General features: G+C 41.9%; 1 protein-coding gene across 1 annotated transcript in view; it reads right to left on the reverse strand.

The window, feature by feature from the left end:
* Positions 1-23,629, reverse strand: part of PIGK (phosphatidylinositol glycan anchor biosynthesis class K) — a gene marked incomplete at its 5' end in the record, with an annotated part of 178,743 nt that overhangs the window by 65,991 nt on the left and 89,123 nt on the right. Inside the window, one exon of the mRNA XM_019528326.1 lies at positions 6,987-7,062. Coding sequence (XP_019383871.1) covers positions 6,987-7,062 — 76 coding nt within the window. The remainder of the gene's footprint in view (positions 1-6,986; positions 7,063-23,629) is intronic.

Raw genomic sequence — 23,629 nt, forward strand, 5'->3', positions numbered from 1 at the left:
ACTAAGTAAGGTTTTTGCCATAGTTTTCAGTAAAGAGAAATGCAGAATGGCTACCAGAAATAAGGGCATGGAATGAAATTATTCTACAGCCAAGATGTACATAAAGTGCTTAACATACTGAAGTTTGGAATACTGGATAATCTCCATTATCAAAACTGGCTGAACTCACAATTCTGACAGAAAGCAGCACCCAAATGGTAAGTGGGGAGACAAGGATTGTGGGGGGGCATACTGAGGCCTCCATGGTGAGGGAGGGAATGGGGCTGGGGCTTGGACAGGCATGGGATGGAGCTGCGGGTGGCTCATCTGAGGAGTGTGGAGAGGCAGGCAGCTCCTGCCACTGCACACCCCCAGGGGAGGCATGGGGGCATATGCCTCCCACATTAGTGCATGAGGCGAGGGTGGGCTGCCCACTGCAGGCTCAGAGCCAGGAGCTGCAGTGGCCTCTTCCCAGCAGGGGGCTTCCACCCCCAGCAGTGGCGCTAAGAGGGGGGACTACAGCCACCCCAAAATTTGGTGTAGCCCCCCCCGTCATTCTCCCTGCCAGCGCTGCCACTATCCACCCCAACTGCAACCCCAGCTCAGCCTCCCCACTGGGAAGAGGCCGGCACAGGCCCTGACCCCGAGCCCACAGCAGACAGCTTGCCCGAGCCCCACGCACAAATTGGTGACATTATTGGCTACATCGGTCAAAAAAAGCCGATTGCAAATAATGCTAATTTTCCTTTTATCAGTACCGATCTGATATGGACAAATATATCAGTGCACCTCTAAATGTTTCATCTATGATGAATAATAATAGAATTCTTCAAAATGAAATTTCCTTTCTTCTTCCATATTTGGCTTAGCCAATGTTCTTCCCCATCTTCTTTCTACAACCAGGAGGTTTTTTGTTGGTAATATCTTATTGGACCAACTATATTATTGGGAAAAGTGTTAGATAAGCTTTTGAGCACAAAATCTGGGAAAGAATAAAAAAAAAAAACAGCTTAGGCTGAATATGAAAAAAGCAACGATTTCTGTTTAACTCCATTCTGTAAATGGAAATAGTCACTTGAAGTAGGCAAGGGCTACAAAATCATGGAAAAATAACAGAGTTGTCTAACAGCTCTCTAAATATACAGTTGGTCCAATAAAAATTATCCAAAAGATTCCTGCTTCTTTCATAGTCCCTGGATGATCATGGCTACAACACTACAACCCTTTTTCTGTAATACATTTACACTAAATAGATGAGGAATAATAAAATTACTTTGGGGACCGGTAGGGGAGAAGAAGGGTAGCAGGTTGGTTTGCTAGGGTCTTTTGCCTTTGGTTTATAAATCCATTTCAAGTTATTCTTCATATAAAAGTATACAAAAAAAATTAATAAAAATTGAAGATGTCTTTTGCAGGTATTCTTGTTAAAGCTTGACTACAATATTTTAAAAGTTAATTTAAATATTTTTGTTTAAGACTATATGATTATAGCTTGAATAGCTGAATACACTATGCCTTTTTTTTTAAGGAGATAAGCTGAGTTTCTGGCTGCCTTCCAGGTTCTCTTTCTCTCTTGCTGTTTTTGCCAACTGGGCATAAAAAGGATCTGTTTAAATTTGTTGAGATGGGATGGTTAACAACTATCCACGTTTGACCTTACTATAAGTGCTGTTTCCTACCAGTATCACACCTACAAGTGGCTACCAGTGGGTCACTTCGTACATCTTCAGGCTACTTATGTAGTATTATAAAAAAAAAGCACAATTACATTATAATTTTTAATTGTCCATTTAGGCAATTCATCCTCTACTCTCTATCAGATGGAACAGGCAATCTACAAAAACAGCTCTTTCCTCTTTTTCATCATTTTTTGTTATAAACATTTTGTTTTGTTTTGTCTTCTGTTTATGATCAACATGTCTATGTATTTTATTCCATGTATGACTGATTCTAATCTAAAAACTGGGTTATTTCAATACCAGGAGGAATTAAATTTTAAAATGGAATTTCTCTTTTCATTTCTTTGTGCTTTTGGATATTTAAATTAACTGTAGTCTAACACATCAAGTTTAACATGACTCTTACTTTAGACCTGGAAGCTCTTTGGGAAGGCTGTTGCTTTATTTTTACTACTAATAAAAGAAACCCAGTATTGAACTGAAAATTAGATAGTTTTTTATTTTCTTTTGATGGAATAAACACAGTGTTTATTGTACCTGAATTGCTCTCATGGAGCAAACATTAGAAATCAAAGAGGTTTCTACTGGTTACCACATTACCATGGTTTAGAAATTGGAGAGCATGCTAGAAATCAAGTTTTAAAGACTTAAGGAAATTTTGCAGGAAATGTAATGGTACATAGGACATGAACAAAATAGATGGGCAGATTAACCAATTATATCCATTTAGAAGGTGTGGGATTTAGTTTCAAACTGATCAACTATAATTGTTCTTCAAATTAATTCCATCTAGCAGAGTGTTTTCCAACTTTTTCTGTCCCACGGCACATCGACCAAACGTGGAGCAACGGGGGGGCAGTGGTGAGCTGCCAAATGCGAAGTGGGGGGCGGGGGATAACCGGCACAGGCGCGGCCAGGTTGCAGTGGCAGTAGCCACGCTCCCCGCAAGATTCTGCAGCACACCTGGACATGTCCGACAGCACATCAGTGTGCCATGGCACGCCAGTTGGAAAACGCTGATCTAGGAGTGTGTGAAAATTAAACCTGATTAACTTAGCATGTTTCTTTCTAAGGTGATTTTCAGTTCAGCTTCTACTTATTGCAGGACAGGAGCATACACATGCCTTAATTGCAACAAATCAGTGGTTGCACTCATGGGCCGCATCCAGACAAGCGCAGCTATGTGGTACATGGAGCCACAGACATATCTGCGGTGCCACATACCACACGTTCAGCTGTGGTATGTGGATATCCAGGGGTCAAAAAGAACCCATGAAAAAGAAAAAAAAAAAAAAGTGGAGCGGCGCACGTGGGGGCAGTGTGTGCTGCTCAAAACCTGGAGCCATGCTATGGCTGCTGGCCAGGCTCTGAGTGGCAGGATCGCTGCTGCTATGCCCCAGGAGGCCCTCAGGACCCCAGGTAAGGCTGCTGGGGCTACTTGCCTCTAGCTGACAGCTATCTATTTAGATAATTAAAACATTCTCCAGCACTGACAGCTTTAAGACATCTAAATTCAGATTATACAATCTGTTTGATGCTAACAAGTCTTCCTATGCTTATTTCAGAATGTCCACTCCATTTGGAGTCTGGAGTTTGTTTTCTATGGGGTCTTTAGGCTTCATATTGATATACAGATGAAAATTTGCACCTATTTAGAGGATTAATACAGCAGACCCCAATTTACGCGATTCCGACTTACGAGCGTCTCGTGTTTACGCAATTTTTTATTAGGGTCCAGACTGCAAAATGCCCCTCAAGATGCGTATCATTCACATATATATGCAAACACTCACAAGATTTGCAAATATACATGAATGCCTCAAAAGATCTGCATGGAGAATCCAGCAGAGCTGTACTGCCATTGCGGTAGTGTCATCTCAAGATGCATAGGTGAGACACTAGATGCACTTAAAGGCGATTCCACTGAGAAAAGGGGAAAAAAAATCTATGACTAAGGTATGTCTGGGGTACGCAACCCCTCACTATTCTGTTATTTCCTGTGGGGAAAGTCATCCCAACTTACGCGAATTCAACTTGCACGAAATTCCCCCTGAATGCAATACTCGTGCAAATTGGGGGTCTACTGTACTGGAGGTTTATTAAAACTTTGAAGACCATCTAATTCAAATGATTCACTTTTGGACAAAGAGAAGATTATCAACCAATGCATTTAAAGTTTTTTTCCAAGGGTAAATGTTGCTAAGCAATTAAACATTCAATGAAAGATTATGATCATCTTACAAGGCTGATTTGGAGATATCCAAACAAAAGAGAACTGTTGTAAGAGAAAAGATCTCTCAGGAGCTTTTTTAGAAAGCAAACAAACACTGACCGCAGGGTCAGCAAAAGATGGACTCCATGATTTGGAGCAGCAGTCATATGCAGAAGACGACCATAGGGGACTCTGAACTCAGCCCAAAGAACACTCAAGAATGGTGAGGAAATTGAGCAGGGAAAAGCATGCAATTTCACTGTTTTGTTTAGATTTGTCTAGTTCTTGTGCTGTCTACAGTAAAAAGTGTGTTTTATGGAATCTCTGCAAAGTCTATGTGTGCTTCAATTGTCAGGCATTTGTTCTAGAGAAGACTACGCTAAAGTAATTATCACTGATCCTGGTTCATGCTGTTCAAAAATCTGAAATTCTCCGATTAAAAAAAAATCCTGCATTCTCCGATTTAGTAAAAACCCTAAATACACATTTTTCCATGATTAAAATGAAATGCCACTATGTATATAGGTATCCGCTGAACACAGTGTTTTATTGATATATTTACAATTTTAAAGCAACCAGTCCCTCAATCATTATAATAAAACTAATTCTAAATACCTATATATTTTGGTGTTCGATTTTTTTTATCGTGGAAAATCAGAGCACTCCATGTCCCCTTCACTCATCGGGATATAGGTCCAGCTGTGACTGCCCTGCCCCCTCCCCCACTGCATTGTGGTGCTGAGCAGCCCTGATATGCTTATGTCCTGCCCCTGCCCATACCATTGCTCCTCACTCCTAAGCCACAGGCCCCCCCCCAATCCTACAAGGACCTTGACTCCCATCTCACAGCCCTCTGGCTCCGCCAGGGTCCCTCACTCCTAACCTGCTGCCTCCCATCCCTAGCCCCAAGTGTGAGGAAGGGGGTGGGTGTACGGGAAATGGGGTGGGTGTGTAGTTAAGGGGGAGTGTGGGCATAGGTAATGCACTGGGGGAGCAGGGGCTTGGTGCTAGAGTGCATCTTGGCCTGAGTTGCCTATGCAGCCGAGCAGGTGGGACCCAGCATGGAAGGCAGTGCCAGGCCACCACGGCCAAGGTGAGGCATGGCGGCAGCAGCGAAGAAGTTGTGTCCCCCCACTGCTGCTGGGCAGACAGAGTGACTCATCTTGGCGGGCATGGTGGCGCAGAGCTGCCTCCTGTGCCGAGTCCCACCCACTGGGCAGCAGAAGCAACTCCTGCCCAGAACTGGTTCAGCCTGACTGTAGTCCTGCGCCCCACTCAGGGTGCAGAAATCTTGGGGGGGGGGGCACATACCCCCTGCCCCCATCCACTGTCACCTGTGCTTCCCATTCCCCCAACCCTGTCACCTCAGCCCCCCTGCCCTGTTGCCTGTGCCCCCCTTCTCACAGACTTACCTAGAGGAAGCTGTGGGAGTTACTCTCCACCACAATGCTTGGCTGCCATGTGCATGTGCACATACATATAGCGCCCCCTGCATTCTGTTCCCTCCAACCCCTAGCAGCCCCCTGCAAGCTGGAACTCAGCCAACCTGCATGTGCAAACCTATGGTTTCCTGCTTTTTACTCCTTTAAAGGAGAAAATTCACATTTTTCCACAGCAAATGGAAAACCCAGTTCCCTGATAATCACAGTACTTGAGGAGCCCAGAACTATCCCTGGCAGCCTGTGGCAGGTGAACCAGGAGGTCCTTCTTCTTAACATGCTACTGAAATAAAAGGCGGGAGCAACTAGCCTATCTATACCAGAGAGACATCTCCAGGTACCTGGGTCTGCACTATAATACTGGTAGGCATTTGTTACAGTAGGCAGCTTGACTACATGAAAACCGTATTTCTGACTCTCTACAATGTGGTATTCCACTGTAGTACAGTGCTCAGTAGCCAAATGAACCCTCCATGGTTATTACTTTATGCTGTAAAAATGTTACTATGACATTTCATCTGGTCAACCATCTTAAAGGTTAATTCTGTTTCCTGTTTCAGATTTTCCTCTAGGTGAACCATTCTGTGCACTTTATATTTACTGATTCCAAACAACCTGCAAACTGTTTCATTGCTAACTCTCACTGTTAAAAAATATATTGACTGGCTGCCTGCTCTGCTGTTTAATTCATTTATGCTGAGAGTCAGGCATGAAGACAGAATTTTAAATGTGACATTTGCAGGCTGTTGGGTCATTTGAAGCTCTGACAACACCAGGGACTTCCTGACATACAAACTGGTCCTGATTTCCAATCTTCCATGTTCTGAACACATCAGATATTCTTCCCAGAGGTGCAGATTTAAGCCAAAAGTTTTAAAAATCCCTTGTGTTTACATCTTGCAGAAAAGGCCTGTACACTTGAAAATTTTTAAATAAAGCTCATGTTTCCTTTAAGCTAAAGCTGGCATTGCCTGCAGCAAGCAATTCAACTGCATAAAATCCTCTGATTGACAAAGATATTTGGAAAGATATACAGTAATAATTAATACTCATGAGATTTTCCAATCAACTTTGACACTTGGTGAACTCCCATTTCCTCTTGTTAATCTATCACAGTTCAAAGTCAGTGGTATCTGAAGGCCACAGCTATAGATAATAGACCACTTAGGCAATATCAACATCTGGCCCAATGGCCCAGCAGTTAAAATACAGCCCACATTAGAAAGAAATATTGAACAAAAACCCCATCATTGATTTTTTGCTGTAATAATCAGCTGTGCTGAGAAAGGAAGTATGACTCTTTCTAACAATTGCTCTGTGATAATGCTACTATTGTTTGGCTGTGTTTTCATGTGACAGAAAGCAAGCCAACATGCATGTTGGAAGAGGCCAAAGTTATATTTTGAAGGGGGGGGGGTGGAAATCACTGAAGACGTATGCATTTTAGCTACAACCAGTTCCATGGTGCAATGTGAGGTGCATCATCCGGTAAGCATGCTTTAAATAAGACTGCTATGATTTAACAGTTGTCACCTAAAGAGGGGTATGTGGCTTTCATGGGCTGCTAGCCTAAGCACAAGCACACTGAATCCATAAAACCTAACAAAAAGCATTACACTGTAAAGATTAGAAAACCTGTTTTTTCTCAAAGAAAGTACTTGAAATAGAAAGACATACCTGGTGTATAATCTGAGCTACAGGAAGTTGCTCAGCATATTTCAGAGCTTCTGTTGTAATCTCATCCTTTGGAGTCCTGAGAAAGTAAAATGTAATGACATTAATATAATTATTACAAAAATCAACCTATTGAAACTTAACAGTCTGTGATACCACCATTAATTTAGTTTCTGCTTCTAATGAAAAAAACACAGTAAATCTCAACCTTTAATATACAGGCAACCCCCGCTTAGCGCTCTTAATTGGTTCCTGAAAAACCAAGCGTTACGTGAAACCAGCATTAAGTGAAACTGAAAATATTTGATGACCCAAGATGGCAACCACAAGTCTTTTTAATGACTCAAGATGGCGACTGCGAGCTTTATAGCGAAACTTGCTGAGCACTAGGTGAAATCAGGTATCAATATATAGTGAAATAGCGCTAATCAAAACAGTGTTAAAAGGGGGTTGCCTGTAAAGTTTTATAAAAAGTTTAAAAAATAAGGCAATTTATTTTAAATAGGTATTTGTGTACCAATCAGATGTTCATCAAAATAATTCAAACAGCGAGAAAAAAACCTTGAAATATGTAAAATACAGTACGCAGAAACCTAAGAAAACCTTTTAATTTTATATTTAAGCTAATGTAGTGCTAGACAAAGATGTACGAATGACTTCTCTGAAGAATGAAGTCTTACTAGTTATAGAACAGGTGCAGCATTGGCAACGGCAGCATGAGTTTCCCCGCTGAATCCACCAACATAAATCTCTCTCAGAAAGCAGGAGGATTAATTGCCCCATTTCCCTTTTCTGCCAAGAGTGCCAGTAAGTACTGGCTGGGGTGGCAAGTTGAGTAGCAAGAATATTTATCCACTTGGAGCTAAAGTAAGATCTCCACCTCCTTTTAAGCAGGCCAAAGAGCTAACCTACAACAACAACAAATCTCAAACCAGCTGTAATTATATCTATGAGGCTTACTTTATAAGAAAAAATATTTATGGGACTGTACATTAATATGAAAACTGCTTTAAAAAAAACAACAACACTCCTGGCATTCCAGTGGACTCCTTTTTTTCCCTGAAAATATTCAGTGTGTATTTTATATCATTTTTCAGGATTTTAGTCATACAACAGCTGAGGGCCCCCACCCCCTGCTGGGGCAGAACTTTAAAAGAATGAGGAAAAAAGGCAGAAACACAAAGAGCATGAGAAAGGGCTACAGAGTATTCTTGCCAAACTACAAGGCACCGTGGCTGTAGAGAGTTACCTCCACAGCCAGCCAGCAGTGTGGGCCGTGACATGCTTTCCCAATACATAAGGAAAGCAGTTCTGGCAACAAGCTGCCTATGTGGTCACTGTGGGCATGCTAAACACAATTTGGGACTCTGGACTAGAGGATATAATTTTGCAATCATTTGTAAACAAAGTCCTACCTATCTGTTTGCTCATTTGATAGATGCAAGACAGATTTGGATGGGGTTCCATAATAGCTATGTATCAAAAAATTGTTAAGCTTTTCAACTGTTTTACAGAGAAAATGCGCTCTTCTACTGATTTCATAGATATTATTGGGTCTATGGGGATTATTTCATATGAATGATTGTAAAAAGGCAAAGATAACGCCCATCTTTAAAAAAAGGGAAGAAGGAGTATCTGGTAAATTAGATCAGTCAGCCTAACCTCAGTACAGTACCTGGAAAGCTTTTAACACTTTCTCCCACACATTTTTTTGTAACAAGCTATGGAAATATAGACTAGATGAAAGTACGTAACTGGCTGGTGCTCAACACAGAGTCATCAGTTGCTCAACGTCTGCTTGGAAGGAGGTATCAAGTAGGGCTCCCCAGGGGTCTGTCCTGGGCCCAGTATTGTTTAATATCTTCATTAATGGACAATATGATTGAAATCATGTTAGCAAATTTGCAGATAACACCAAGTGGGATAGAGTTGCAGATGCTATGGAGGGTAGGGCTAGGATCCAGAATGGATAAACTGGAGAAATGGTCCACAAACAACCAGGTAAGATTTAGCAAGGAGCAGGACAAAGTCCTGCACTGGGACAGAATAACTGCTTGTACAAATACAGACTGGGGAAATGACTGGCTAGGATGCAGTACTAAAGAAAAAAATCCAGGAGTGAAAGTGGACCATAAGGTGAATGAAAGCCGACCGCATGGTCTTGTTAAAAAAAGAGAGAGAGAAACAGTAATATTGGGTTATATTAAGAGGCAAATCAAGGGAAAGTGATTCTTCCTTGCTATTCAGCACTGGCAAGGCCTCACCTGAAGTAATGTGGCCAGTTCGGGGCCACACAAGAAGAATACAGATAGACTGGAAAGAATACAGCAGACAGCAAGAAAAATGATTAACAACCTGGGAAGCAAGACTTATGGTTGTTTCGTCTGGAGAAGAAAACACTGAAAGGGGCTTCAAATACCCGAAGAACAATTATAGAGAGGAAGGAAATGTGCTTTTCTCTGTGGCCACAGGGGACAAGAGTAGGAGCAATGGACTCAAACTGCAAAAGGTGAAATTTAGGTTGGAGATTAGAAGGAACTTACTGAATAGGTGGGTGGGCAAGCATTGGAACAGGCTACCTTGAGAAGTTGTGGAACCTCCATCTCTGGAAATGTCCAAGCCCAGGTTGGAGATGCCCTTGCCTGTGATAGTTAAGCAGGGAGTTGGACTAGATGACCGTATGAAGTCCCTCTTAGCCCTACACTCCTATGATCCTACATACAGGCTGCATGCAAGAGACTGCCAAGCCACGGGTTCAAATCAAAGACTAAACTGCTGATTTATGGAAATTGTAGTATTATACCTTGTTATGATCTATAGTGTAAATCATATGGCCTGAGAATGGTAAATGCAAGACCCTATCAGCAATAGATAGGTCACATTCTTCCTTATATTGTTTTTGCCCTGATTGGTGTTTGCTGTTGTTACATTTGCAGGCGTTTAATGCTACACCTATCACCATGGTAATTGGGATGACCTACAAGATGACACACTGAAGGTCTCATTAAGGGAGGCTAACCACCTTGGTCCTCTGCAGTTAACAGCTTTACCAGTTAGCTAGGAAAGTGGGATTTATCAGTTAAGGAAACCTAAATTCTATAGTTCTCATTAAAGTATTCATTTTAAATCACTTTTTCCACAGGTAGCAAATTCCAGGGGCACTGGCTCTTGATCAAAAAAAGCTCTTTTGAGTTTGATATCAGAATGGTCTTTTATTTTATAAGCAATACTACACAGTTTATAAGCAATGCTTATTTTATAAGTAATACTACACACTACAAACTTTAGGGATACGGTTTAACATCTATTATAATAATATTATTTACAAAAGTCAGGAAGTATCATTTATAGAGCTTGAGAGAGAACTTATACAAATACTGAATGAACAGTGAGTAAGAAATGTAAAAGTTTAATTTGCTGTACCAAAATAGAAATCAGAGCAGAATGAGGGAAGCCCTGATAGTAGTATAAAGTCATGTACATTGTTTGGTCTGCCTCAGAAGGGTTAGGGAAACAAAGTCACACATTCTTCATGATGTGCTGGAAATTGCTTGATTTCTTTAAGAGATCAGACAGTTGTAATCATCACATATTACACTGACCACATTAATGCTTGCAATGTGCTAATTGCTTCTCAAGCAGGTGCTTGGAGAAGCATGGTTTCTTCTCCAAGAAAATTACAGTTAAAGAAACATTTTCATTAGAATAACTTCCTGAAAGAGAAATTCATGGAAACCTTCATTTTATTTTTTTTAATCTTTTAAACATCTTGAATAATTCGTGAAAGACTACAATCTAAAAGAACCACTTGGCGCTCTGGCCCCATCCCTTCTCAGTGGGATGCCTATGAAATCCTAGTGCCTTTTTAGTGTTTTATTAAAACAATTCATCTCATTTGGGGGTTGGACTAGATGATCTTGTCAGGTCCCTTCCAACCCTAGAAACTATGAAACATTTTGATATAGGACAGTGTCACAAACACTGAACTCTCCTAAAAGTAGAAAGCATTTAAAAATAGTTACGTTGTTGAAACTTACAGAAACATTTACTTCAGGACATATTCTTTTTGGTACAACTGTTGAGAAAATAGTGTTAGGGCAAATCCAGCAGCAAGTCACACCCTGAAGTTCTTTGGACACCAGCTAGGTTCCAGACCTGGTCACAGCATGAAAACACCACTCGTCCCAATAGCTGACACTCTCTGGGCACATCTACGTGAGATGCTTTACTGCGCAGTAGACTAGTTTACTGCACCACTGGATAGTTCTGTCAGATACAAGTGGTATCTGCAGCACAGTAAATTACTGTGTTTAGACACGTATGTAGACTGTGATGTTGGGATTAGATTACTCCAGCTCAAACTGAACCAGAGTATATTCAGTTGCATTAATTGCAAGTGTAGTGGTACCCTCTATAGAGCAACAAACAATATAAAAATATCCTTGATCCTCTAAGATATTTCAACAAATTTCTCTAGCATTTATTTTGAGGTACTTTGACTTGATAAAACCTGGCACTGAAGGAAGACATTCTGTTCACTCCTAGCAAGTAAGTCTCAAGGGAAATGCTGGGCGACTGCTCTCCCTGAGGTAAATCTCATAGGACTCTGCATGTCACCTTTCTTGTTCAGTGCTTACTTGAAGATACTACAAGAGGTCATGAGCTTATAGGCTATATTATCAAAAATGCTGGTGACAACCTATGCCAGGGTAGCCAATCTGTAGCATGCATACCAGAAGTGGCACAGGCTGCCCCTGTGCATGCCACACGGCAGAACAGAGAAGGAGCATAAAGCAGAGCAACTGATACAGCAGGAAGCACAAGGCAGGGAGCAGAAAGCACAGCAGCAGATTGTGCAGAGGAAGGGAATCCAAGTGGCATGCCAGAAAGGCACAGGCTTATCTGTGGTATGTGCCAAGATGGTTAGCCCCTTCTATGCTGTTTCTTTTGCAAATCCAGAAACAGCGATTTCCTTTTGTTCCCTAGCGAAAGGCAGAGATATAGTTCTGGATACAGTTAGCATAAGATCGATTTTGGAAAAGATAAAAGTAAATGGAAAATGAGATAAAATGCAACATAGATTTACCAAAGCTACAACATGCCAGATTAACCTGATAGCTTTCCTAGATAGGATAATTGATTTTCTACACAAAGAAAATGCAGTTAATCTTATGTGTCAGAACTTCACTAAAGCATCTGATACGGCACCACAGAGTAAATGTGGTGAAGTTAGGCTACAAACAGATGTTGTCCTTGGAGCAGAATCAGCCGTGCCATGATGCCGCTTCATAGGACAACACAGGCGTCACCTGTTATCCTGAGTCAAGAGTACAGCAGCATGATATGTATGCCAGCATATCCCCTGCAAGGGGTTTCCCAGGGCATGCCTTTAAGTGGTAAAACCCAGACAGATGGTCCCAGGGCTTCAGGAGCCCAATCCTGCAAAAGAATTCCAAGGATGCAAAGGATCAAGCCCCCAGAGCCCTGGGAGTACCTGCCCAGGGCAGCTGGTGAGTGCGGGCAGCTCTGGGCTGCCTGTACACGCATCATAAAGCTACAAGGAAGTGTTGCAAATATTTACCACTTATCGTCACTGTCACAATTCTGGGCATTTGTGGAACAACAAGGGGCACAGACATCAGTTTGCTTGGTTTTAGGATGAAGATTAGAATAAGAAACGTAGGGGTTCATAAGAAAGTAGCTAAAGGAGAGACAAGTTGTGCTGAAAATGGAAATATCAAGCTGTGAAGAGTTTACTGGTAGAGTCCCTCAAGGACTGGCCTTGGGACTGTTCTTACTTAATATTTTCAGCAATGCTTTGAAACAAAATAAAGAATGCATTAACCAAATTTGCTAATGATACAAAATTGAAAGATAATACAGAAAAAAAATGGGCGAGTCCAAGCACTACACAAATGAAAATGGGAAGGAATTCAAAATGATGTACTTGGAGTTAACTTCCAAAGACTTCCATCATAAACTGAGATCTCAGCTGGAAACAAATGAGGCAAAGGACCTCCCTACCTTCTTCCTATGGAACATGATAGGATTTTTTTTGTTTATGTATTTGTCCTATAACTTGTATTATAGTTGTGGTTTATGGTATGAGAGTAAGAAGCTGGCGTGGATGTTCTTGGGACACCTTTATTACAGCGATTGCAGGGGACTGGACACAATGACCTAGATGTTCCCTTCCAGGTTTATGTTCCTAGCTAGACAAAAAATGAATATCCAGGAATGTTAGAACACATCAGGACAGTGCTACTGGAGCCATGCTAGTGTTATCAGGATAAGGTGGTCAAAGTACTATCTGGTTTAGAACCCTGGAAACTGGAGGAATCAATAAGGCAGCACATGATAATTTTCCTTTTCATAAAAATCTAATGGATAACTGGCACCTCCCTTTAGTTAATTCCTTATCCACCTTGCAGTTCTTCTACTAAACCCCATCTTCTCCAGCTACACTAACAATTTCCCAAGTGGCATCATATCAAATACTTCTCCAAAGTCCAGACAGATTAGCTCTACCACATTTTCTTTGTTTAGGAAATCAGGTATCTTACCAAAGAAAGATAACAGAAGATGCACAATTAGCACAATCTCTGCTAAACCCATGTTGCATTCACCTTCAGATGTTTATACTTTCCTTTAAAATTTGTTCTAATGTTGCATGCTATCGAGGTGAAACAAGCAAGCCTGTAATTGCCAAAAAAATCTCTCTACTCTCTCCCCCAACAACAGTTTCCTTCTTAACTGTAAGCACAGCACTTTCTAATCTCCAGTCATAATATAACATCCCGAGTTAAAAATCCTTTCTAATGGACCAGCAAATCCATTGCCTACTTTTTTGGAAATCTAGGACAGAGATTATCTAATCTCCCCCAGTTTTGAGTGTACTGATCTCTAAATTTTGCTTCAGTTTTAGCTGTGGTAATATCCACATACCTTCATTTCTATTACCCCTGTTGTGTTTGCACCCATATGCACCATCACTTTCATTGAAAGCTGAAGCTAATTATTCATTTTTGTCTGGACCACACGTAGGTAATTTATGAGATTCTGACATTATTCTGGGAACAAATTAGCATAGAGGACAGGAAGAAATGGGGAAACAATTTTTAAATTGTTTTTGCACTTTCCTTCACCCATGTAACCACACTATTCTCTTCTCTACATTATTTTCCTTCCCTTCCTCTTAGGTATAATCATAGGTGGAGGAAGAAAAAATATTTGGGGGCGGGCAGAGCACACGCATGCACTCTCCCACCTTCCCCTGCACAGCAGGGCAGTCTGTGAGGGAAGGGTCCGGGGGGGGGGGGGGGCAGGGGAAGATGCGATCCAAGGCCCCTGCAGTGAGGTAGCATGCAAGGCAGAGAAGGGGTGAATGGGGCTCTGGCCAGGCCAGGTGGTGGGACAATGGGAGCCCAGGTGGCTCATCCAGGAGTGCAGGGGAGCTCCCGCTGCTTTGCACACCCCAGGGAAGGCCCGGGAGGGGGGCATTTGCCCCCCCCAATCTGTGCACGGGGCATAGGTGGCTAATGCTGCTGTGTGCTGGGCTTTGCGTGCGACTGCTGGCCTCCTCTGGGGTGCAGACAGTAACAGGAGCCCACCCCGCGCCTCTGGACAAGCCTCCCAGGCTCCGAGCATCCCACCACCTGGCCCAGCTGGGGCCCCATTCACCCCTGCCCCACTCCCCCTCTCTGTGGGGGGCCTCAATCTGCCCCTCCCCCACAAGCCCTTTCTCCCTTCACAGAATAGACAGACTGATACCAGGCAGCCAGTGATCCACACACCGGGCTGAGATCCTGGCTGCATGCACGTCCCTCCCCACTCCTGCTGCAGCCACATGGAGCCCACAGCCCGGCTGCCTTGCAGCCCTACCCCCTGGCCCTGTTTGGGCAGGCTGAGTCCCATTAGCTGCGGCCTTCCACCTTCTGATATAAATTTTTATTTTCCTGCTTCCATCACAGGGAGAGGCTGAGAAAATGTCATTTGGGCTGCTGGCAAGCAGCAAGTTCCAAGTCCAGAAGCCAAACAGAATAGAGAAATTACAGTAGTCAAAGTAATATGAATAATCATAGTGCGATTTCAGTTAATTTATTCATGATTATGCAAAACCCTGTACACTGACTGGCTAGCAGCTAGTGTTAGCCTATTAGGGCACAGGGATTTGCACCCTGTGTAGTTATTAAGAAAGAAGCATATGATGTTTATGCAAATCAGGTTATCATAACCAGAGAGTGCAGAGAATTCAAATGGAGATAAAAAGCTTTTAGTCATCTATCAGTAGCTGTACCATGTTCCTGCACTGAAACAGCAGAGAAGTTCTACATTCACTTTTCTAAATACTGGAGCTCCTAACAGACGTTACACTTACAATGTGATTAACCAGTTAATTGCATCCTAAGTAATAACCTGGCCACATGTTAATAGAATTAATGGTGCAATAAAACAAGGAATAAACCACATAATTATTACACAAATATAAATAAAAATGTTGTAGCTGGTTCCCAGCATGCCTTAAATAGTATGTGTAGCTATTGTGCTCCAGTGGCTAGGAGCTTCCCCGTGATGATCCCAGGTTCCCCCTGCACTTGCAACAGGGAATGTTTGGTTTCTAATCCCTGATCCCAGAACGTGCCTCTTGCCATGCACCTGTGGCATGGCAGGAGGTGCAATTGTTGAGATCAGGGATCAGATCCCATCATGCATTTAACTAAAAACCTGTCAGTAGCCTGGGATGATTACCCTAGAGCCCTGTTAGCATAACATCCAATAACCTTGTATTGTGACACATATTTTACACCTGAACAGGCCATTTAAACATACACCAATTATGATTTTGATCTTGCAAGGTGTACAGCAGCACGTCTAACACTGTTATGATGCAGAATAAGTGTCACTAGAACCTATGTATGGATGTACAGCCAAAGGTTCTTCATGCCCACTTTTACCAATATCTTCAATGGGAGAAAAATCTCAAACCAGTTTGAGCACCCGTCCCTCATTGTTTCTGGTGCACAGGCTGAGAGAGGCAGATTATGGATGTGAAATGGATGTCTCTGAGGAAACAGATTTAAAAGCTGTCCTGAACATGCTAAATTAGGCTTTTAGTTGCATGAATGTATCCCTTTGGCAATGTTCCTAATACTAGGCAGAAATAACAAGGCACTTTCATTAATGTACTTTACTTTGCATCAAGAGAGAACTCTGCACCTATGACAGGCGGTGTGAAGCACTCTACTTACTTTAATCCATACTTTGTACCATTCATGGAAGTCTCCTCACCAGAATATTATTGCTTATTTAGCTTTCTGTTTTCAGTGTGAATTTAAGATGACTTTTACTTTATTGGGAGCCCGTTAGCTGACACAGCACCATCAATTTACCACCATCTGCTACATAAGCATACCTCAAAAAAAAACAGATCCTGACATCAAGAGTTGGGAGGAACAGGCTGCCAAACAACTCCAGCAGCATGGCAACCTCAACCAAGAGGTAGCCCATTTCGAGGTAAAGCATCTTGTCCTCAAAACGGAGAAGAGAGAGTGGAAGAAAAAAAAAAGGGAGTGGAATCCCAATTTCTGCAGACAGATCTGTGGCTCAAGGATTCAACTCTTCAGTCACCTCAAGATCCATCAATGAGCCATGGTAGAGATGATCCTTAAATCAAGGGATTGCTGCTACCGCCAACATAAACCCATTTCTTAAGCCTAACTGGGGTTGTATATATAAAACCACTGGGCTCCAAACAAAATATCCAACAAGGTCTACAACTCTTCTTTACCCTCTTTAAAAGTAGGGTGACCGCACGTCCCGGGCAGCGCTGGACACTCCAGGATTCCACTGCTGGGTCCCAGGCAGTCGGTCAAAATCCATGGCCAGAGTCCAGCAGGGAGGTGGAACAGCATGGTGTGCCAGGCAGGCACCTGTGTGGGAGCAAGGACAAGCCAGATGCTAGCAGGGTGATGCCTGCTTCAGTCTGCCTGGCGCACTGTGCTGCTCTGCCGCCCCGCTGGATTCCAGCCCAGGGCTTTTGACCAACTGGCCAGGACCCACTGTAGAATCCTGGAGTGTCTAGCGTTGCCCAAGATGTATGGTCACCCTATTTAAAAGGGACACTACCAATCTGAAAAAAAGAAATCACATTTCAAATCTAAAATTTCCCTCCGAGGAAAAAAATAATCTCTACATACATGGTTTAGCAGAGCAGAATTTTACTAATTTGCACTAATAAACATGAATAATCATTGTGAATCAATGGATTATGGAAAGCAGCAAGTTAGTGAATTAAAAAAAATTAGAAGTCATTTTTGGAAGTCAGCCAACTTTTCGGGTTTGGCAAACACAGCAGGCTTTTTTGTTTAGCATACTGCATTGTACCACATATGAATAAGTCTGCAGTGTGAACAAAATCTTAATAATGCACTCTCATTATGGCTTCCTATTCTCACATCTTTCCTGAAGCATGTGCATGCATAAGACAGGGTTGGTTGTTTTTTCTAAACAGTGTGCAAGTTACAGCATGTGCAGATATGTTATAAGCTAGGACTGGATCAATATTTTGCCTTAGATATAGGACCTTGCAGAAGCCTCTCTTAACATTACACTCCCAAACTGTCTTCCCCTCTCCTTAGAGCAGCTCAGCTTGATAAATAGTTTGTTTTGACATGGTCCTATTTTTCTAAAAGCATTTTGATGCATTTATTGCACCACCTGTATCCTTGGCACTTCTCAGGAGCCAGGGCAAAGATACTGTTATGCTCTCTGCTCAGAGCTGCTTTTACACTGTAATATTGAAGTGCATCTATTACTGATGTCATTCCACTTAGCTCAGAAAAATGTAATCCACCTACAAGCTCTTAGGTGCTATGGTAATATGAATAAAAATCACAAAAAAAGGGGGGAAAAAGGCACAGGGCAGTTTTTAGTTTAGTTTACCAACTTTCATACTGATCTAGGTTTGATTCAGAACATGGTTCAAAAGTGGATGGGCTCGTATATACCAGAAAAGTTGTACCAATGTAAATAGGGCAGCTCATGGTGCCATTTCTCTTTTTTAACACATATGGTTATACCAACACACTTGCACAGACTGCTCTAAAGTGTTCCCAAACCAGAACAAGCGATGCCAGTTTGAACACTTTCATGCTGTTGTAGCCGCATCCACCCTAGGTATATTTGCTGATTTAATTATAACAGCATAGACTTTCTAGTGTAGATTAGCCCTTTGATGAAGATCAGATATGGTAACAAACCAGGTCATAGTTGTTCTACAGCAGTGGAGAAGACCAAAAAATTAAGCACAAAAAACCTCCCTTCTCAGTCTCTCCTTGAATTCAGCAAGAGCAGCAAAATGGGGCCTACCTACATGAGGAGATACCCCAGAAAAGCAATTCTGCACCAGCATCTTATGAGGACACTTCTGTTCTACACTTAAGAGTAGCACTGTGCAGTTAACCTCCATCTAATTTGGATGTGGATTACAGCCAAAACGCAAAGGCACCGAATGAAACTTTCTTCACAAGGCATTATGCAGAACAGCAATTGTGCTTTAAACTAATACCCGACAGAACTTGTCTATTGTGAAACATACCACGATGACTAGGTCCCAATACTGTGACTTTGGGAATGGAACCATCCCCTGTGAAATCCCCTCATGCTTCTCCTTTTTGTACAGCGCAAAGAGAGGGAAAAGCATAACAGAAGAGTCTGGCTTTCTGCTTCACTTTATTTGACAGAGGAGAAAGATCAAGATAGGAAAAGCTTCCCTTCAGCATGAAGGAAGAGAAAAGGCCAGGAGAAAGGTCATCTCTCTAGCATCATTGTTCTGACCTTACTTTTCCTATTCACAGAACTAAAATAAAGTTGGTCACTACCACCTTCCCCAAGATAATTCCTGTCTGGCATTATATCTACGTTGACAAAAATAGATATTGGGGGGGAAGGGGGGGAGATCAGACTCCAGTGAGAAAAACTACTTAATTTACAGAGCCTATCAGGCATCTCAGATGATGGAAGTTGTGGCCTATTATCTATGATAGGTTTTTGGACTATAATGTCAAAGAATTGGCTAGCTTCACTTATTTTGGTTCATTTGCATTTCACACACTGAGCTTTATAAAATTAAAAGCTAATTTAATGAAAGCTCTTTTGTGTTTTTATCTTCTTTTAAATAATTCTATTATAAATACAAAGTCACTTGGTTTTAATTAATTTTCCAACCAACAATGGGAACTCTTCTGCCCCAACTAAGCACAACAGCAGCGTACTGCCAACAGTGACAAGGCAGGCTACCATGCCAGTATATAAACATATATTCTACTATACCCGACAGCTGGTAATACGAACTGCAAGGAGATCTGATTCTCAAGGAAGAGAGAAGAGAGACAAGAAATCAGAAGAAAATTGGGGAATGGCAAGAGATATCAAACCAAGAGACTCTTGAAAAATTCAATTGGAAAGCACTGTCTATATTGCCACTATGACTGCTCTTCATAGATTTCATAGATATTAGGGCTGGAAGGGACCTTGGAAGATCATTGATCCCATCGATCATCAATTCCAGCCCCCTGCCCCAGGGGCAGGAAGTCAGCCGGGGTCACAGGATCCCAGCAAGATAAACGTCCAATTGACTCTTAAAGGAATCCAGAGAAGGTGCTTGCACTTACTCCGACAGCAGCCAGTTCCAGGTCTTGGGGGCTCGGACTGTAAAGAACTTCTTCCTTATGTCCAGCCTAAAATGGTCTTGGAGAAGTTTGTGACCAAAATTAACTGAAGGAAAAGGAGCACAAAGCAGAAGATGCAGAGAGCAAAGGTAGTTTTTGAGAAACATGTCAAGATATTTAGTGAGATATCACATTTGTCACTCATATTTACATAGTGTCATGTGTGCAAAAACTCCCTTGCAACAGGCAGCAAGTGCTAAAGAACGAACCAAATCCTTTTTAATCAAGAGACTGCAAATTCTAGCAACAGCACTGCTAATCAAACTTTTGCCTGCTTGTAAGTCACAAGGTAGTGCATTATCACTCACGAGCATGGCAGAAGTAATGCATACAACAAACAGCAGCAAATAGTCATTATCACTGGAATGTTTCATCACAAAAGTAGGTCTTGGGGTGTTTTTTTTAAGGGGTGGAGAAGGAGATGTTCTGGTAAATGGAGCACACTACCCCACGCAGCAAGAACACAAGGTTGATTAGGGACTATAAACAAATCCAGTAACCAAGTGGGATCGTGGGGGCTAAGAAAGGGATGTCATTTATTCCTTTGCTTAGAGTCACCAGTATTGTTGGCCTACATATGTTGGCCTGAAAAGCTGCCTTGCCGTAACTGGCAACTGTTAAAAGGCAAGGCCAGGTAAGCACTGAGAGCTGTCACACGTTATCCGTTGCAGGTGGATGCACCCCACTTGGCACTGAGAAGAGTGGAGTCTCACCTTATAACTGGACTACTGAAAATGTATAGGCCTGAAAGACTTGGCATAACTGATGCCATCTCTCTCTGAATGGACACCACAAGTGAAATTGAAACAAAACAGGCATAAAGTTAATGTAAACTGTGGTAAGCAAAACAAAATGTAGATAGGCTGTAGGAAAACAAAATAGAGTACAGAAGCATAAAAAGCCCAGACAGGCTCCATCTGCGAGACAAATCTAAGGGTAGCTCAGCAAGGGAGAAGCACATTCAGAAAGAAACAAGCTGAAGGTGGCAGAGTGACAGATTGATGAGGAAAGCACCTCTGTAAAAGGCAATTGGTGAAGACCTACAGCATGACCATATATGAAGTATACAGAAGAGGCTGAAAAAGGTATAAAAGCCCACGGAAACTCAAGTTTGGGGAGCTGTCATCAAGCCAAAGGAGACCACACCAGCCAACAAATGAGACGCCCCCCCGGTGCTGCAATGACACCTGATCAGTTTAGTCATTGTACATCATTAACAAGGCTTTTATAAGAATACCTTTATAGACTTTTGGAGGGTTTACTTCAGTTATAGTATTGCTCATGTGTTCAATAAAGTTGCATTTAGGAATAGAATGGGACCAGCAATAATTTCATTCTGTTCATGCCCCACCTTGATCAAAATTAAGTGCAACGCATATACTGAATGGCAGCCCCAGGCATACCACCACTAGAAAAAGAAGCACTTTAAAGGAAGTTACATCCTGCCACCATGCTGGAGGAGGGGGTAAGAAGGGGGCAGAATGCAAAGAAATGTATCAATGGCCAAAAGCAGATACTGCTGTATGAAAGAAAATCTGTAGAGTGAAAATCTTAATTTAAATCCATATATAGAACTGATGGATTGCATACATGTGAACAAGTCTGTACCACACAATAAAAAGAGAACAAAATACCAGTGCTTTATGCTTTACATCAGAACAAGTGTTTAAGTTACCCATTGTAGAGACTGAAATGGGGTATATCTGGTTTGAGTGAGTAAGGCATAAAACTGACTATTGAGAAATTTGTCTACCATCTCAAGACTACTTAAGATTAAGGTCAATAGGCCTTGGTTAATGCCAACTATTTGGTCCACCTTCTAAGTGCTATGCCAGCTTTACACGTGCTTAAATGATAACACCGCTCAGCACCAACTATCATGGAAGCTCCCAGCCTTGGAAAGGTAATAACACAATTAAATTCCACCACGGCTACTAATCCTTTTCTTATCATTCCAGCAATATGCAAACTACTCCTGTGGAACTGCTCAACCATATTATCATTTATGAAAGTGAAGGGAAAATATTCAAGACAAAAAGTGTTTTCAAGAGCTTCCTCACAGATCCCTTCCTTTTGGTATCCATTTCCTCAACTGGATAATTTAAATATTATTCAAGTTATTTAGGCTTATTTCAGCAAAAAAGCACCACCCTGGGCTAAAACATTTGGGCCAAATAAGCAAAAAACCCTCCAACTTGCATTTGTGGTGCACCTACCACTGAAAACAACTTCACTCACTCCTACTGCACTGTGCCGCGATAAACTGGACAGCTGGCAGCCTACCTTGGGTGACCTTGCATGACTGTCTAGTAGAATGCTAATGTGCGTCTTTTGCAGATCATTGCTGTGGAGCCTGAAAGTCATGTCTTTTAACAGGCAAGCGATTAGTGCATAATCAAAGATGAGAAAAGGAGAGAACTATGGTTACCATCAAAATATGCAGGCATCTCACGATTCAAGAGTACAGCCAGGCACACCAAGATCCTTTAGTTGGAGAATCTGCAATGACCTTTGCTCCACAAGGCTTACAAAATCTAATCCAGCAGGTGACATAATATGAAAGATGGTTTAAAAAGAAAATAGTCTATATACCAACATGAACAATACAGACACCTTATCAATAAGAACATGGAAATGCAAAATTAGGGCAGAAATTATCTTTGAAATAGCAAAAATATAAATCTTAATGCTAGACAGGTAATAAGATGTTCAAGATCCTCTGAAGAGGAAAATCACTAGAGCATGTCTAAAAGAAAAATGTTTAGTTTGAAACGAGCACTAGCATATTTTGGCTTCTACTGAACAAAGAAATAAAAGTTTTCTGTTGCTTGCAAATGGAAGAAACTTGTTTCTAGTTATCCATTTCTCTTTAAATAATCATGAAGATTCATCCTCAATCCAGACAAACCAGCTTTTTAAAAGCGTTCATCACTTCTAGTCTCTGAAACTCAAGATGACTTTTGTTTCCACATACTGTCAGACACATCTGAACTCTCTAATCTTTTTCTTATAATCTAGATAAAATTGGCCTATAACAATATTTTGAGTAATTTGACTGTAATGCTTTACACCTGCTATCTTGTAACCCAATAGTAATTTCTTACCTAAAGAACTTCAGGTAATTAATTAACCTCTGTCAAGCCACTTATCCTTAGACATCTCAAACTCACACAGCAAGGCAACAATAGAAATCTGTATTTCATTTCAGTCTGATACAGAGACCTCCTGCCATCTTCTCTGCTTTTCTGTCCAAAATCCACTGTCGTGAAAGAGGCTGATTGTTCTCTGCTCTTCTTGCTGCTATTGTTATATTTAGCACAAGACACAGGAGGGGTCATTAAAAAGAATATTAGCTTAAGTAAGCAGAACAGACTTTGCTGCTGTTGGAATTCACATGATCTGTAGAGCTTCATTTTCTTATCTTAAATATTCCACATTTTAGGTGAATTAGAAAATCTCCACTGAATTAATTTAAAAATCAAGATATTTGTGTTGCTACAACAAGGCACTGATCAAAAGTTGGAGATTAAAGAGAGGTCCCACAATCACTCTCTCTAAAAACCTAGTACTCTCTATTCAATCCTAAGGTACAGGCAATAGACCCTTAACACGTGGAACAGAATAAGTGGACGCATACCCCAGGGGTACGTAGAAAGATGTATGGGTTACACACGGGTGGGTGGGAACAGAGTGAGCCCTGAGGCACGGTGGTGGCATCTCCCCCGGCATGTTCGCCTCTTACCCAGGGGAAGGACGCGCTGGGCACCATCAGCCCCACACATCACACTGTGGCGCCCTTGGTTCCCCTGCACCACGCCCCGGATGAGCCGCCAGGTTCTGATTGTCCCATGACCCTGCCTGGCCAGGGCTTCCTCCACAATGACCGGCATATCACAACAAGAGACATGCTCAGATGGG

The sequence above is a fragment of the Gavialis gangeticus genome, unplaced genomic scaffold (genome assembly GCF_001723915.1).
Source record: "Gavialis gangeticus isolate Ggan-Ray unplaced genomic scaffold, GavGan_comp1, whole genome shotgun sequence".
Classification (NCBI taxonomy): domain Eukaryota; kingdom Metazoa; phylum Chordata; order Crocodylia; family Gavialidae; genus Gavialis; species Gavialis gangeticus.